We start from the raw sequence: 17151 nt of genomic DNA, 5'->3' as shown, positions 1-17151 counted from the left end.
AGATTGATAAGCCTTTAGCAAATCTGACCAAAAGAAAGAGAGAAGAGACACAAATTAGCAAAATTAGAGATGAAAAAGGCACCATCACAATGGTTACCAGAGAATTTCAAAACTCAGGGACATACTATAAGAACATATGCCCTACCAAGTTTGAAAATCTGAAAGAAATGGATGATGTCCTTGATCTATATGATTTACCTACATTAAGTCAAGATGATATTAACCATCTAAATAGACCTATAGCAAGTATGGAGATCCAAGCAGTTATCAAAAAAAATCTCCCGGGCTGGAGAGATGGCTTAGCAGTTAAGCGCTTGCCTGTGAAGCCTAAGGACCCCGGTTCGAGGCTTGGTTCCCCAGGTCCCACGTTAGCCAGATGCACAAGGGGGCACACGCGTCTGGAGTTTGTTTGCAGAGGCTGAAGGCCCTGGCACGCCCATTCTCTCTCTCTCCCTCTATCTGTCTTTCTCTCTGTGTCTGTCGCTCTCAAATAAATAAATAAATAAATAAATAAACAAATAAATAAATAAATCTCCCAACTGAAAAAAAGTCCAGGCCCAGATAGATTCACTGGTGAATTTTACCAGACCTTCATGGAAGAACTAACACCAAAGCTTCTTAGACTTTGCCATAAAATAGGAAAAGAAAGAACCCTACAAAACTCTTTTTACAAAGCTAGAATGAGCCCTGATACCAAAATCAGGCAAATATAGAACTGTCGGGAACCGCAGCTGCTCTTTGACCTTGGGAACTAAGGGTGTTCTCTTATCTCTTAATACAAAGGAGACCTCGTGATCTGCAGCTGCTCTTTGACCTTGGGAGCTAGGGTGATCTCTAATCTCTTAATCTCTCAATCCTAAAGCATTGTTTAGTATACAGCCTAGGTGGAGTGGGCGCCCCATAGAGGGATTAACATAGACCCTGGTGAAGCTGACCTTAGGCACATAGGCTTTGTCAGAAAAAGTTTTATCTTCTGTATATATGCTTGTGTCTGCCTGAATAAACCAGAGCCTTGATCAGAACTTGTCTTGCTCCATTCCTTGTGTTCTTGTCTCAGATTCATTCCCACTCCCTCCTTCGAGGCCCGTTTCAACCTTCATGCTGCAGGCCAGCACATAGAACAAAAAAGAAAATTACAGACCAATCTCCCTCATGAACATAGATGCAAAAATTCTCAACAAAATATTGGCAAAGAGAATACAAGAACATATCAGAAGATAATTCATCCCAGAAAAGTAGGTTTTATCCCAGAGATGTAAGGATGGTTCAACATGCACAAATCAATAAATGTAATACATTATATAAATAGACTGAAGGACAAAAATTACATGATCATCTCATTAGATGCAGAAAAAGCATTTGACAAAATCCAACATCCCTTCATGAAAAAAGACCTACAGGACTGGGAATAGAAGGAACATATCTCAACATAATAAAGGCTATCTATGACAAGCCTACAGCCAACATATTACTAAATGGAGAAAAACTTGAAGCTTTTCTACTAACATCAGGAATAAGACAAGGGTGTCCACTGTCCCCACTTTTATTTAATATAGTGCTGGAAGTCTTATCCATAGCAATAAGGCAAGAGACACACATAAAAAGGATACAAATTGGAAAGGAAGAGATCAAGTTATAGTTATTTGCAGATGACATGATTCTATACATAAAGGACCCTAAAGACTCTACCAGCAAACTGGTAGAGCTGATAAACACCTATAGCCATGTATCAGAATACAAAATAAACATGCAGAAATCAGTAGTCTTCCTATATGCTAACAACAAACACAAAGAGGATGAAATCAGAGAATCACTCCCATTCACAATTGCATCAAAAATAAATAAATAAATAAAGTACCTTGGAATAAACCTAATCAAGGAAGTGAAGGATCTCTACAATTAAAACTTTAAAACACTCAAGCAAGAAATTGCAGAAGACACTAGGTAATGAAAATACATCCCTTGTTCTGGGTTGGAAGAATCAATATTGTGAAAATGGCAAGCTTACCAAAAGCAATATACACATATAATGCAATCCCCATCAAAATTCCAATGGTAGTCGGGCGGCTTCCGGAACAAGCGCTGCGGCCATGGAAGCCGGGCCTCCGCCCGTGGAGGAGCGGCGGCGGCTGCGGGCGGAGCTGGGCGAGTTCGTGGAGAGCTGCTGCCGCACGCTGGAGGAGGTGACGGCGTCCCTGGGCTGGAGCCTGGACCAGCTGGACCCCGGGCCAGAGGCGGCGGCCGAGGATGAAATTGTCATATGCCCTTATGACTCCCACCATCACATGCCTAAGTCATCTTTAGCAAAGCACATGGAGTCTTGTAGACTGAGGAAACTGGGCTGTACCGCAGAGGAAGAGAATGAAATGTGTAATCCTGAGTTTTTCTATGAGAATGTGAAGGTTCCTTCAATTACTTTGGATAAGGATTTACAATTCCAGATAATTCAGCAAGCTAGAACTGCAGCTGGAAAAGATGGTGATTGTTACAATCAAAGAATGTATTCTTCAGTGCCTGTCGAGGTTCCTCTGAATCACAAACAGTGTGTCTGTGACCTCACCCAAGCGGATCGTCTTGCCCTTTATGATTTTGTCATTGAGGAGACGAAGAAAAGGCGCTCTGGTTCCCAGGTCATTGAAAATGACAGTGATCTCTTTGTAGACTTGGCTGCCAAAGTCAACAAAGATAATAGCCGAAAAAGTCCAAAATCATATCTAGAAATCCTTGCAGAAGTGAGAGATTATAAAAGGAGACGCCAGTCCTACAGAGCTAAGAATGTTCACATAACCAAGAAGTCATATACTGAGGTGATTCGGGATGTGATCAAAGTACATATGGAAGAGCTCAGTGAGCATTGGCAGGACGAGCGGGACAGAGCAGAGGACGACGCAGGAAAGAATGAAGAAAGGCGATCAGTTTCAGTAGATTCATGACAGTCTGGTGGAAGCCATTTGGATGCACAGAGCTCACGGCACAGAAGGGATCGGAGCAGGAGCCCACATAAACGAAAAAGAAATAAAGACAAGGATAAAAACTTGGAGTCGAGGAGAAGGAAAGAGAGGGATGGGGAAAGGCATCATAGTCATAAAAGAAGAAAGGAAAAAATGTAAATAGTTCTGGTGACTGAAATCAAAGCACCAGTGTTTTAATTACCATCTTTGCGTAGGGAGTGTGGCTCGGCTCGTTCATTGCTCGTGGTTTTTCAGTAAATACTCGCACATCAACCTGTGAGGCACGGCTACCCTGCAGCCTTGTTTTCCGCACATTGCAGGAGGTGCTTGGTAATAGTGACTTACGAGGTCAGTACTTGAGATACGAACGTTATGCGTACTGTACCTGCCAGTGACTAAGCCCACCCCAGAGGTCACTCTACCACTGCCCTGGTTAGGACAGGGGAAATGGCCTGGCTGAGTGAACTGTGGTGTCGTCTCAGGGTAGGTTACAAGCAGTAACTTTGATCGTGTTAATACAGTATTGACATGGGGAGATCTGAGAAACGTACTGCTAAGGGAAAATTAGTAGTTGTAGGAAGATACGTGTATATATAGCTCTGTGTGTAAAAAACACTACTGTGCATTTCCTAAGGGTCTATATGAAATCCTTCTAGGCGGGGGGACAGAGTCTCCTCTAGCCCAAGCTGTCCTGAACTCACTCTTGAAGTTCACCTACCGTAGCCTCCCAGGTACCAAGACTGTAGGTGTGAGCCAACATGCCTGCCTTTGAGTGTATGTGAACAAGTTTGTAAAACTTCAGAAGAATCATTCCAGACTCCCAAGTGATGTAAGAGATGAGGGTGGAAGTCAGGCTTGGGAGGGTGATTAAAGGAAACTTGAGCTTTGCCCAAAATATGCAGTGTATACATAAATATATATATATATATTTTTTAAATATTCATGTTTTACTTGATAATTTAGAATGTGCTATCATTTTGTGTCCTATGGATTGTTTTATTGAGGTACTATGCACATATATTAAAATGTAACCATTTTAAGTACACACTGCCTTGAATTTTGATTAATTCATACCCCTACATAACTACCACCACAAGATACAGAATATTCTCTTGTCTCCCACAGGTCCCTGTACCCTTCCCAACCATTTATGTACCCTTAGCTCTTGGTGCAGCCAAAGATCTGCATTTTTAAAAATTTGTCATACTTATTAAAGACAATCATTCGTTGTTAATAAAAAAAGTGCCCCAGTAAAAAAAAAAAAAAAAAAAAAAAAAAAAAAAAATTCCAATGGTATTCTTCACAGAAATAGAAAAAACAATCCAAAAATTTATTTGGAAGCACAAAAATCCTCGAGTATCTAAAACTATTTTGAGCAATAAAAATAAGGCTGGTGGTATCACTGTTGTAGTCAGGTTCACATTGCTGTTAGAAATCACCCATCCAAGAGCAGCTTGTGGGCAAACAAGAGGTCTATTTTGGCTTACAGGCTTTGGGTGGAAGCTCCATGATGGCAGGGGAAAATGATGACATGAGCAGAGGGTGGACATCACCCCCTGGCCAACATATTGTGGACCATAGCAACAGGAGAGTGTGCCAAACACTGGCAAGGGGAAAGGGGAAACTGGCAATAACATCCATGAGCCTGCCCCCAACAATACACTCACTCCAGGAGGCATTAATTCCCAAATGTCCATCAGCTGGGAATCTAGCATTCAGACCATCTAAGTTTATGGGGACACCTGAATCAAACCACAACAATTTTATCCTGTACTACAGAGCCATAGTAAAAAAAAAAAAAAAAAAAAAAAAAAAACCATGGTACTTGCATAAAAACAGATATGTAGATCAATGGAACAGAATAGAGGACCCAGATGTAAGTCCAGGTAGCTATAGCTACCTGATCTTTGACAAAAATACTCATCAGAGAAAAGACAGCCTCTTCAGCAAATGGTGCTGAGAAACTGATTATGTATCTGTAGAAGGATGAAAATAGATTCTTCTCTCTCTCCATACACAAGAATTAAGTCCAAATGGATCAAAGATCTAAATATCAGACTGAAACTCTGAAACTGCTACAGGAAAAAGTAGGGGAAACCCTTCAACATAATGGTCTTGGCAAAGACTTTCTTACTATAACCCCAATTGTTCAGGCAATAAAACCATAGGTTAACCGCGGGGACCTCATGAAATTACAAACCGTTTGTACAGCGAAAGACACTGTGAATAGAACAAAGAGACAACCTACAGAATGAGAGAAAATCTTTGCCAGCTATACATCTGATAGAGGATTAATATCTAGGATATACAAAGAACTCAAAAAATTTAAATAATAAGAAATCAAACACACTTAAAAAATGGGCTATGGAACTAAATAGAGAGCTTTTAAAAGAAGAAACACAGATGGTATATAAACATATAAAAAAAAAGTTCTACATCCCTAGTCATCAGGGAAATGCAGACTAAAACTACGTTGAGATTCTATCTTACTCCTGTCAGATTGGCTACCATCATGAAAACAAATGACCATAAGTGCTGGCGAGGATGTAGAAAAAGAGGAACCTTATACACTGTTGGTGGGAATGCAATCTGGCCAGCCATTGTGGAAATCAGTGTGGAGGTTCCTAAGACAGCTAAAAATAGACCTGCCATATGACCCAGCTATAGCACTCCTAGGCATATATCCTAAGGACTCATCTCACTATCTTAGAGATACTTGCTCAACCATATTTATTGCCACTCTATTCACAATAGCTAGGAAATGGAACCAGCCTAGATGTCATTCAACTGATGAGTGGATAATGATGATATGGCACATTTACACAATGGAGTTCTACTCAACGGTAAGGAAAAATGAAGTTATGTAATTTGCAGGAAAATGGATGGATCTGGAAAGCATATAAATAAATCATATGGAAAACTACTCTTTTGGACAATGGAACACACAGGAGCCATAGATAGTTACTAGAAAATTTTCAGTGCGAGGGATGGGATACGTTTCAGTAAGTTGTTGCCGAGGGAGGTCCCTGATGCCCCCAAACCATTAGAGGCCATTGCCAAGGCCTTTGATTTCCCACCAAGAATAGATGGTAAGACCCTATTGCTGAAGACTCCACATACTTGGGCTGCAAGGACACTGAATAATCCTGGAGCTGAACTGATAACCTCCTCCATGTAGGCCAGCTGACAGCTAGAAGAAGCCATTCTGCATGCAGTTTAATGAGAGAGAGAGAAATCACCAGTGAAGATACTCAACAGTGGACTCTGCAAGTCTGATATTTTGCCAGCCAGGCCAAATGAGCCAACAGGTGCAATAGTGGCATGTCTGTCATGGTGGAAACCAACTGCCTTCTAATTGGACTGGAGGCCCGCTCCATGGGAGGGAATACATCCCTGACACTGAAGACTTAAAACAGGGGTAGTCATGAGTCCTAGGTCTGCTGCTGTCATCAAACTGCCCAGTAAGCACTTCTCTTTTTTTTTTTTTAATTTTTATTAACATTTTCCATGATTATAAAATATATCCCATGGTAATTCCCTCCCTCCCTACCCCCACACTTTCCCATTTGAAATTCCATTCTCCATCATATTACCTCCCCATTACAATCATTGTAATTACATATATACAATATCAACCTATTAAGTATCCTCCTCCCTTCCTTTCTCTACCCTTTATGTCTCCTTTTTAACTTACTGGCCTCTGCTACTAAGTATTTTCATTCTCACGCAGAAGCCCAGTCATCTGTAGCTAGGATCCACATATGAGAGAGAACATGTGGCGCTTGGCTTTCTTGGCCTGGGTTACCTCACTTAGTATAATGCTTTCCAGGTCCATCCATTTTTCTGCAAATTTCATAGCTTCATTTTTCTTTACCGCTGAGTAGAACTCCATTGTATAAATGTGCCACATCTTCATTATCCACTCATCTGTTGAGGGACATCTAGGCTGGTTCCATTTCCCAGCAATTATAAATTGAGCAGCAATAAACATGGTTGAGCACGTACTTCTAAGGAAATGAGATGAGTCCTTTGGATATATGCCTAGGAGTGCTATAGCTGGGTCATATGGTAGATCAATCTCTAGCTGTTTTAGGAACCTCCACACTGTTTTCCACAATGGATGGACCAGATTGCATTCCCACCAGCAGTGCAGAAGGGTTCCTTTTTTTCCACATCCCCGCCAACATTAATGATCATTTGTTTTCATGATGGTGGCCAATCTGACAGGAGTGAGATGGAATCTCAATATAGTTTTAATCTGCATTTCCCTGATGACTAGTGACGTAGAACATTTTTTTAGATGCTTATATGCCATTCGTATTTCTTCCTTTGAGAACTCTCTATTTAGCTCCATAGCCCATTTTTTGATTGGCTTGTTTGATTCCTTATTATTTAACTTTTTGAGTTCTTTGTATATCCTAGATATTAATCCTCTATCAGATATATAGCTGGCGAAGATTTTTTTCCCATTCTGTAGGTTGCCTCTTTGCTTTTTTCACTGTGTCCTTTGCAGTGCAAAATCTTTGTAATTTCATTAGGTCCCAGTGGTTAATCTGTGGTTTTATTGCCTGAGCAATTGGGGTTGTATTCAGAAAGTCTTTGCCAAGACCAATATGTTGAAGGGTTTCCCCTACTTTTTCCTCTAGCAGTTTCAGAGTTTCCAGTCTGATGTTAAGGTCTTTAATCCATTTGGACTTAATTCTTGTGCATGGCGAGAGAGAAGAATCTATTTTCATCCTTCTGCAGATATTTATCCAGTTTTCAAAACACCATTTGCTGAAGAGGCTGTCTCTTCTCCAATGAGTATTTTTGGCATTTTTATCGAATATCAGGTGGCTATAGCTACTTGGGCTTACATCTGGGTCCTCTATTCTGTTCCACTGATCTACATGTCTGTTTTTGTGCCAGTACCATGCTGTTTTTGTTACTATGGCTCTGTAGTATAGGTTAAAATCAGGTATGGTGATACCACCAGCCTCTTTTTTGTTGCTCAGTATTATTTTAGATATTCAAGGTCACTTCTCTTATTGTTCATAGCCATACATTAATCCTACTCTCACTTTTGGTAGGGAATCTTCTCTTTTCAGATGGCAGTGACCTTGGGATGACTCAGAAGGCATCATGGTGCTGGGAAGAAGTGACAGGAATGCTCAGTACTGCAATATCTCAATCACACCTTCCAAGGCTCAGGGTCTATTGTGGAAGAGGTGGCAGAAAGAATTTAAGAGCCAAAGGAAGGGTAGGACTCCTTACAATGTGCTCCCCCCAGACACAAAATGGCCTGGATATCCATGACTTCACAGTGCCTGACACTACCTACACAAGACCACCATAAGAGGAGGAAAAGATCATGACTTAAAATAAAAGAGAGACTGATTGAGAGGGGGAGGGGATATGATGAAGAATGGAGTTTCAAAGGGGGAAGTGGGGGGGAGGGAGGGTATTACCATGGGATATTGTTTACAATCATGGGAAGTTGTTAATAAAAAATAAATAAATAAACGGCCCATAGGCAGCTGGAGAGATGGCTTAGTGGATAAGGCACTTGCCAGCAAGGCCAAAGGAGCCAGGTTTGATTTGCCAGTACCCACATAAACCAGATGCACATGGTGGCACAAGCATCTGGATTTCATTTGCAGTGGCTGAAAGCCCTGGTATGCCAATTCTCTATCTGCTTCCATGGGGAACTGGAGAGATGGCTTGGCAGTTAAGGTACTTGCTTGCAAAGCCTAATGACTTAGGTTCGATTCCCCAGTGCACATGTAAAGCCAGGTGCACTAAGTGGTGCATGAGTCTGGAGTGCCTTTGCAAGGACTGGAGGCTGTTTGCAGCAGCTGAATCACCTGGCACACCCATACTTTCTATCTGTCTCTCTTCTCTCTGTCTCTGTCTGCTTGCAAATAAATAATTAAAAGGGGGAGGGCTACTGTACTGAACAGAGTGTTCTCAAAAGAAGAAATACAAAAAGAAGAAGGAGAAGGAGAAGAAGGAGGAGGAGGAGAAGAAGAAGAAGAAGAAATATAAGGCCCGGTGTGTTACACATGCCTTTTTTTTTTTTTTTAATTTTTATTTATTTATTTGAGAGCGACAGACACAGAGAGAAAGACAGATAGAGGGAGAGAGAGAAAATGGGCGCGCCAGGGCTTCCAGCCTCTGCAAACGAACTCCAGACGCGTGCGCCCCCTTGTGCATCTGGCTAACGTGGGACCTGGGGAACTGAGCCTCGAACCGGGGACCTTAGGCTACAGCCCTACACACGCCTTTAATCCCAGCACTCAGGAGGCAGAGGTAGGAGGATCACTGTGAGTCCGAGGCCATCCTGAGACTACATAGTGAATTTCAGGTCAGCCTGGGCTACAGTGAAACCCTATCTTGAAAAAAGAAGAGGGGCTGGAGAGGTGGCTTAGCAGTTAAGCGCTAGCCTGTGAAGCCTAAGGACCCCATTTCGAGGCTCGATTCCCCAGGACCAACGTTAGCCAGATGCACAAGGGGGCACACGTGTCTGGAGTTCGTCTGCTGTGGCTGAAGGCCCTGGTGCAACCATTCTCTCTCTCTCTATCTGCCTCTTTCTTTCTCTGTCTGTCTCTCTCAAATAAATAAAAATGAGCAAAAAAAAAATTTTTTTTTAAAGAAGAAGAAGAAGAGGAGGAGGAAGAGTAGGAAGAAGAAGGAGAAGAAGGAGAAAAACAGATGGCCTATAAACACCTAAAAACATGTTCTATATTCTTAGCCATCAGGCAAACACAAATTAAAAACTATTTTGAGATTCTATCCCACTCTTGACAGAATGGCTATCATCAAGAAAATAAATGAGGGGGAGGGAGGGAATTACCATGGGATATTTTTTATAATCATGGAAAATGTTAATAAAAATTAAAAAGAAAAAAAATAAATAAAATTTAAAAAAAGAAAATAAATGACAATAAATGCTGGCATGGAAAAAAAACTTTTGCATTGTGGGTGGGAATGTAAACTGGTATAGCCATTGTAAAAATTGGGGTGGAGGTTCCGAAGAGAGCTAAAACTAAATTTACCATATGACCCAGCCATAGCACTCCTAGACATATATCCTAAGGACTCTTCTCACTATTTTAGAGATACTTGCTCATCTATGTTTATTGCTGCTTTATTCATATAGCTAGGAAATAGAACCAGCTTAGATGCCTTTAAACAATGAATGGTTAACAAAAACGTGGTATGTCTATACAATGGCATTCTATTCAGTGGTAAATAGAACTGAAATTATGAAATTTGCAGAGAAATGGATGGATCTGGAAAGGATTATACTAAATGAGGTAACCCAGGCCCAGAAAGCCAAACACTGCATGTTCTCTCTCATATGTAGATCCTAGCTACAAATATTGGGACTTGTATGTGAGATGGACTAAAAATCAGTAGAAGAAGCCAGTAAGCTAGAAAGGGACTATAATGGAGAGAGGAAAGGGAGGTCTTAAGGGGAATGTTATTGTGTACATGTAAGTAGATGAACAGATTACTGGGAGTGCAATGGCCTAAATGAGGTCAGGGGAAGAGATTGAGTAAAGAAAGGGTGGGGGGAGGGTTAATCAAAATTTAAGATGTTATGAATAAGCCATATGGAAACCTACTCTTTTGGATAATGGTGTACCCAAAAGCTATGGATTGTTACCAGAAATTTTTCAGTGCCAGAGAGGGGATACCTTCCAGTGAGTTGTTGGTGAGGGAGGCCCCTGATACCCCAAAAACATTACAGGCCATTGCCGAGGCCCTTGGTTTCCCACCAGGAATAGATGGTAAGACCCTATTGCTGGAGACTCCACATACTTGGGCTGCAAGGTCACTGAGAAATCCTGCTAGAGCTGAGCTAAAACCTCCTCCCTGGGGACCAGCAGACAGAAAGCTGGAAAAAGCTATGCTGCATGCATCTGGCTTATGTGGGTTATGGGGAATCAAACCTGGGCCTTTTGGCTTTGCAGGTAAGTACCTTAACTGTTAAGATATCTCTCCACCCCTATAATTTTTTTTTGTTGTTGTTCTGTTTTTCAAAATCACTCTAGCCCAGGCTGACCTGGAATTCTCTGTGTAGTCTCAGGGTGGCCTTGAACTCAGTGATCCTCCTAACTCTGCCCCCTTCCCCAAGTGCTGGGACTAAAGGCATAAACCACCACACCTGGCTCAATATATATGTTTCTAAAAAAGACAGTTTGGGCAGCACTCTTCTATGGATATGAATAATGGTACACCTAGAAACCATAGATTGTTATTAGAAAAGTTTCAGTGCCAGGGGTGGGAGTCCTTCCAGTGAGTCATTGGCCAGGGGGACCTCTGATGCCTCTAAAACATTACAGGCCAAGGATCATGGTTTCCCACCAGAACTAGATGGCAAAGCCCTCTTGCTAAAGACTCCACATGCTTGGGCTGCAGGTCACTGAGAAATCAAGCTGGAGCTGAGCTGGAAGCCTCCTCCCTGTTGGCTGGCTGTCAGGATGCTGGAAAGAGCTATGCAGCATCATCAGTGTTAAGCTCAGTAGACTCTGTAAGCCTTGAAGTTGGGCAGCCAGGCAAAATGTGGTAACTGATGTAATAGTGGCTTATCTGTTATGGAGGAAACCAACTGCTCTCTGATTGGACTAGGGGCCCACTTCACAGGAGGGAATACATGCCTGGTACTGAAAACATAGCTCAAAGCCTATGGAGGGGCTGCAGAGATGGCTTAGCGGTTAAGGCACTTGCCTGTGAAGCCTAAGGACCCAGGTTCAACTCCCAAGAACCCACGCAAGCCAGACGTACAAGGTGGCACATGCACACAAGGTCACGTGTGACACAAGGTGGTGCATGTATCTGGAGTTCAATTACAGTGGCTAGAAGCCCTGGCACACCAATTCTCTCCCCCACCCTCATTTTAAAAACTGCCTGTGGGGCAGCGCATGCCTTTAATCCCAGCACTTGGAAGGTGAGGTAGGAGGATGTAACTTCAAGGTCACCCTGAGACTTCATAGTGAATTCCAGGTCACCCTGGGCTAGAGTGAGATCTTACCTCAAAAAACAAAAAGAAAAAAGGCAGGCGCGCGTTCGGGCTGGATCGTGGGCCGCGCGAGGGACCGGCTGGAGCCATGGCAGGGGCTCTGCCCGGGGCCGGGGCCGGGGCCTGGGCTCGGGGACGAGCAGGGCTGTGCGCGGCTGCAGAAGCTTCTCTCTGGGTACGTGTCGGCGACGTGACGCCCGCGCTCGCCTGCTTGCTAGCGCCGCTCTGGCTCTTTTTATGCCGTTTTCAGGGGTTCCGGGACTGGGCGTGTCAGGCACACTCTTCCGCCCCCCCAAAGTAGTTAGTTGATCGTTGGGATGAGAAAAGGGCTCTGTTTGGAGTATACGACAACATGGGGATCCTGGGAAACTTTGAAAATCACCCAAAAGATCTAATCAGGGGCCCGGTGTGGCTTCGAGGCTGGAAAGGGAATGAATTACAGCGTTGTATCCGAAAGAAAAAAATGGTTGGAGGGCTGGAGAGATGGCTTAGCGGTTAAGCGCCTGCCTGTGAAGCCTAAGGACCCCGGTTGGAGGCTCGGTTCCCCAGGTCCCACGTTAGCCAGATGCACAAGGGGGCGCACGCGTCTGGAGTTCGTTTGCAGAGGCTGGAAGCCCTGGCGCGCCCATTCTCTCTCCCTCTATCTGTCTTTCTCTCTGTGTCTGTCGCTCATAAATAAAAAATGACCAAAAAAAAAAAAATGGTTGGAAACAGAATGTTCACTGAGGACCTACACAACCTTAACAAACGTATCGGCTACCTCTATAAGCACTTGAACCGACAGGGGAAGTACCGGTAGAAAGCTGGGGCCTGCAGAAGAGGCGCGCTGTCACCCCAGACAGGGGACAGCACTTGTCACTGTGAGGAAAGGGCTTTGTATACTCGGTAATAAAATGGAACTTGTTGGGAGCCTGATTTAAAAAATAAATAAATAAATAAATTAGAGGACTGGAGAGATGGCTTAGTGGTTAAGGCACTTGCCTGCAATGCCAAAAGGCCCAGGTTTGCTACCCCAGTACCCACGTAAGCCAGAGGCGCAAGGTAGCATATGTGTCTGGGATTCATTTGCAGTAGCTAGAGGACCTGGCACTCCCATTCTCTCTCTCTTTCCCCCCTTCTTCTTTCACTCTCTCTCAAATACATAGATAAAAACTATTTTAAAATATTTTTAGTCGCGCATGGTGGCACACGCCCACATATATATATGCTTAGTGGCTAAGGCACTTGTCTGCAAAGCCAGAGGACCCAAGTTAGATTCCCCACAATTCACATAAGATAGATGCACATGGTGGTGCATTGTCTGGAGTTTGTTTGCAATGGCTGGAAGCCCTGGCATGCCCACTCTCTCTATTTGCCTCTCTGTCTCCTTCTCATAAATAAATAAATAAAATATTTTTAAAATTTTTTTCATTTTTATTTATTCATTTGAGAGTGACAGAGAGAGAGAAAAAGAGAGGCAGAGAGAGAGAGAATGGGCGCGCCAGGGCTTCCAGCCACTGCAAACGAACTCCAGATGTGTGCGCCCCCTTGTGCATCTGGCTAATGTGGATCCTGGGGATTCGAGCCTCAAACCGGGGTCCTTAGGCTTCACAGGCAAGCGCTTAACCGCTAAGCCATCTCTCCAGCCCAAAATAAGATATTTTTTAACAGAAAAAATATATAATAAATATCTTTATTGACAGTGAGAAAGCTTGACTATGGGCACACCAGAACCTCCTTTCACTTTAAACAAACTCTAGACTCATATGCCACTTTGCATCTTGCTTTACATGAGTACTGGGGAATTTGAACCCAGGTCAGGCTTTGTAAACAAGAAATTTTAGCTGATGAGCTATCGTCTTTCCAGTCCAAAGGCTTATTTTTACTTCTTTCCTTTCCCTCCCTCCCTTCCTTCCTTCCTTCCTTCCTTCCTTCCTTCCTTCCTTCCTTCCTTCCTTCCTTCCTTTCTTTCTTTCTTTCTTTCTTTCTTTCTTTCTGTGTGTGTATGTGTGTGTCTTTTCGAGGTAGGGTCTCACTGTAGCTCAGGCTGACCTGGAATTCACTATGGAGTCTTAGGGTAGCCTCAAACTCAGGCAGTCCTCCTACCTCTGCTTCCCAAATACTGGAATTAAAAGTGTATGCCACCACACCCGGCTCCAAAGGCTTATTTTCTGATCACACTTAAATGGCTTCTCTAAAGTTCAACACGTACTAGCCTTGGCTTTTAAGATTCACCAACATATGACACAACTAGTCACTTTCTTCAATTTCTCTTTCCATTAGCTGAAAAGGGAGCTATTCATGGTTGTGACATAGGATTCGCTTCTACTAAGTTCTAATTATAGAGGGTTGAGTTATATGAAATTGCTATCTTTGTAAGTTAAAATGGCCAAGCATCCACAATTTCATGAGGTTCAACTTAGTCTAAATATACATGATGTATAAACCAATGCAAATTCTCCTTCATTCTGAATCCTTGTTGACAAAAAAAAAAAAAAAACCCTCTATGGTTTCCTGGCTACCTGTACAATATGCGCCCAAATACAAACTTCTTAGAAATTGTGGAATTTATATATGTAAGTACAATGATTTAGATAGGGAGGTAATATGATGGAGAATGGAATTTCAAAGGGGAAAGTGTCGGAGTGGGAGGGAATTACCATGGGATATTTTTTTATAATCATGGAAAATGTTAATAAAAATTTAAAAATTAAAAAAAAAAAAAGATGTCGGCCGGGCATGGTGGCGCACACCTTTAATCCCAGCACTCAGGAGGCAGAGGTAGGAGGATTGCCATGAGTTTGAGGCCACCCTGAGACTACATTGGAAATTGGAGGTCAGCCTGAGCTAAAGTGAGACCTTACCTCACAAAATCAAAAATAAATAAATAAATAAATCTGGAAACAAAAAAAAAAATTGTGGAATTTACTGGGTAAATTGGTGGCTATGGTAGATTGATTCAGGTGTCCCCATAAACTTAGGTTTTCTGAATGCTAAATTCCCAGCTGATGGAGATTTGGAAATTAAAGCCTCCTGGAGGCAGTGTATTATTGGGGGTGGGCTTATGGGTATTATAATTACTTTCCCCTTGCCAGTGTTTGGCACACTCTCCTGTTACTATTGTCCACCTTATGTTGTCCAGGGGGTGATGTCCACCTTCTGCTCAAGCCATCATTTCCCTGTCATCATGGAGCTTCCCCTGGAGTCTGTAAGCCAAAATAAATTATTTTTTCCCAAAAGCTGCACTTGAGTGATTTCTGCCAGCAATGTGAACCTGACTGGAACAGTAGCCCACACCTTTTGTTTCAACACACAGGAGGTTGAGGCAAGAGGACTGCCATGAGTTCAAGGCTAGCCTAGGTCTACAGAGTGTGATTCAGGTCAGCCTGGTCTACAGTGAGACCCTTACTTGAAAAAAGAAAGATAAGAAAGGAGGGAGGGAGGAAGGGAAAGAGGGAAAGAAAAGAAAAATTGAGCCAGGCATGATGGCACACGCCTTTAATCCCAGCACGTAGGAGGCAGAGGTAGGAGGATTGCTGTGAGTTCAAGGCCAACCTGAGACTACATTGTGAATTCCAGGTCAGCCTGGACTAGAGTGAGACCCTATCTTGAAAAACAACAAAAAAAGAAGGAGGAGGAGGAGAAGAAGAAGAAAAAGAAAGAAAGAAAGAAAGAAAGAAAGAAAGAAAGAGAGAGAGAAAGAAAGAAAGAAATTGCAGTATTGCAGAGAATGAATGGAGTAAGAGGTCTATTCATGGAAAGTTACAACAAATTATAGATTCAGACCTTGAACATAATTCCATGAAACATGAAAAGCTGCCCTCAAGAATGTTCCAAATCACAAACTGCAAAGAACAGAAAAGACTTCTGGCCAAAGAACTGTTCCTTTTCATTTTACTTGTCATCTCTAATTTCTGGTTCATCCTTCAGCCTATGAATAGAACAAATTAAAAGTACATATATGGGGGCTGGAGAGATGGCTTCACGATTAAGACATTTGCCTGTGAAGCCTAAGGACCCAGGTTTATCCAGTACCCACATAAGCCAGACGCACAAGGTGGCATATGTGTCTGGAGTTCTTTTGCAGTGACTGGAGGCCCTGGTGCATCCATTCTTTCCCTTCCTCTGTCTCTTTCTTCTCTGCACCTCTTTCTTTCTCAAATAAATAAATAAAATCAAACTAAAAGTCCATTTTGAAGGAAGCTGTCATTGTCCCTGATATACTCCTGAATACTTAAAGAGGATTTGGGGGACTGATTATCTTTTCATTGCTTCATATTTTGGGTCACTTGCTCCATTGCTTAATCTTGGTATAATCTAATCTCTATGGATTCCAGTTCTTCCATAAGGAAGGAGCATTAACAGGTTTGTACAAGTTAGAGGATATGACTCATAACCAAGATATGCAATGGGGCTAGAGAGATAGGTTATCTTAAGGTGCCTGCCTGCTAAGCTAACCACCCAGGTTCAATTCACTAATACTCACATAAAGCCAGATGTACAAAGTGGCGCATGTCTCTGGAGTTTGTTTGCAGTGGCTACAAGCCCTGGAACGCCCATTCTCACTCTTTCTGTTGTCTCCCTCTCCCCCATGAGTTCGAGGCCACCCCGAGACTCCATAGTGAATTCCAGGTCAGCCTGGGCTAGAGTGAGACCCTACCTTGAAAATCAAAAAAAAAAAAACAAAACCTTCATAAAATTATTAACACATTGGAACATGGGCTTTGGGGTAACCTAAATCTGTGTTACCAGGCCATGGCCACTCATATTGGTTCCAAAATAAACTACATCTTATCCCCTTTGAAGTGAGAGCTGTGTCTTTTGCATCAACACCAGTCTGGAACTACAGAGTGGCTTCCACTTTAGCCTGACTTAGAGTGAGACCCTGCCTCAAAATAAAAAAGAATCAAGCAGGTGTGGTGGGGATAGTGGGGAGGCAGAGGCAGGAGGATCAGCATGAGTTCAAGGCCACCCTGAGACTCCATAGTGAATTCCAGGTCAGCCTGAGCTAGAGTGAGACCCTACCTCAAAAGAACAACAACAATGAAAAGGAATCAAGGACAAGGATCCAGGGCTGGGGAGACTGCTCTGTTGGTCAAGTGCTTGCCTTATAAGCATGAAAGCTTGAGTTTGATCCCCAGACCCATGGCATGCACTTGTAGTCCCAGGACTTCGGATGCAAAGCCAAGGGATCCCTGAGGTTCCTTGGCCAGTCAA

General features: G+C 42.8%; 1 protein-coding gene across 1 annotated transcript; it reads left to right on the top strand.

The window, feature by feature from the left end:
- The first annotated feature begins 2090 nt into the window (after positions 1–2090).
- Positions 2091–4108, top strand: LOC123462201 (U11/U12 small nuclear ribonucleoprotein 48 kDa protein-like). The gene is given in 1 exon segment (XM_045155021.1): positions 2091–4108. A coding segment is annotated over 1 exon segment (1020 nt). The 3' UTR covers positions 3111–4108.
- The last annotated feature ends 13043 nt before the right edge of the window (positions 4109–17151 follow it).

The sequence above is a fragment of the Jaculus jaculus genome, chromosome 7 (genome assembly GCF_020740685.1).
Source record: "Jaculus jaculus isolate mJacJac1 chromosome 7, mJacJac1.mat.Y.cur, whole genome shotgun sequence".
Classification (NCBI taxonomy): domain Eukaryota; kingdom Metazoa; phylum Chordata; class Mammalia; order Rodentia; family Dipodidae; genus Jaculus; species Jaculus jaculus.
The sequence above is the reverse complement of the archived record's forward strand: the minus strand, read 5'-3'. Positions and strand labels throughout refer to the sequence as shown.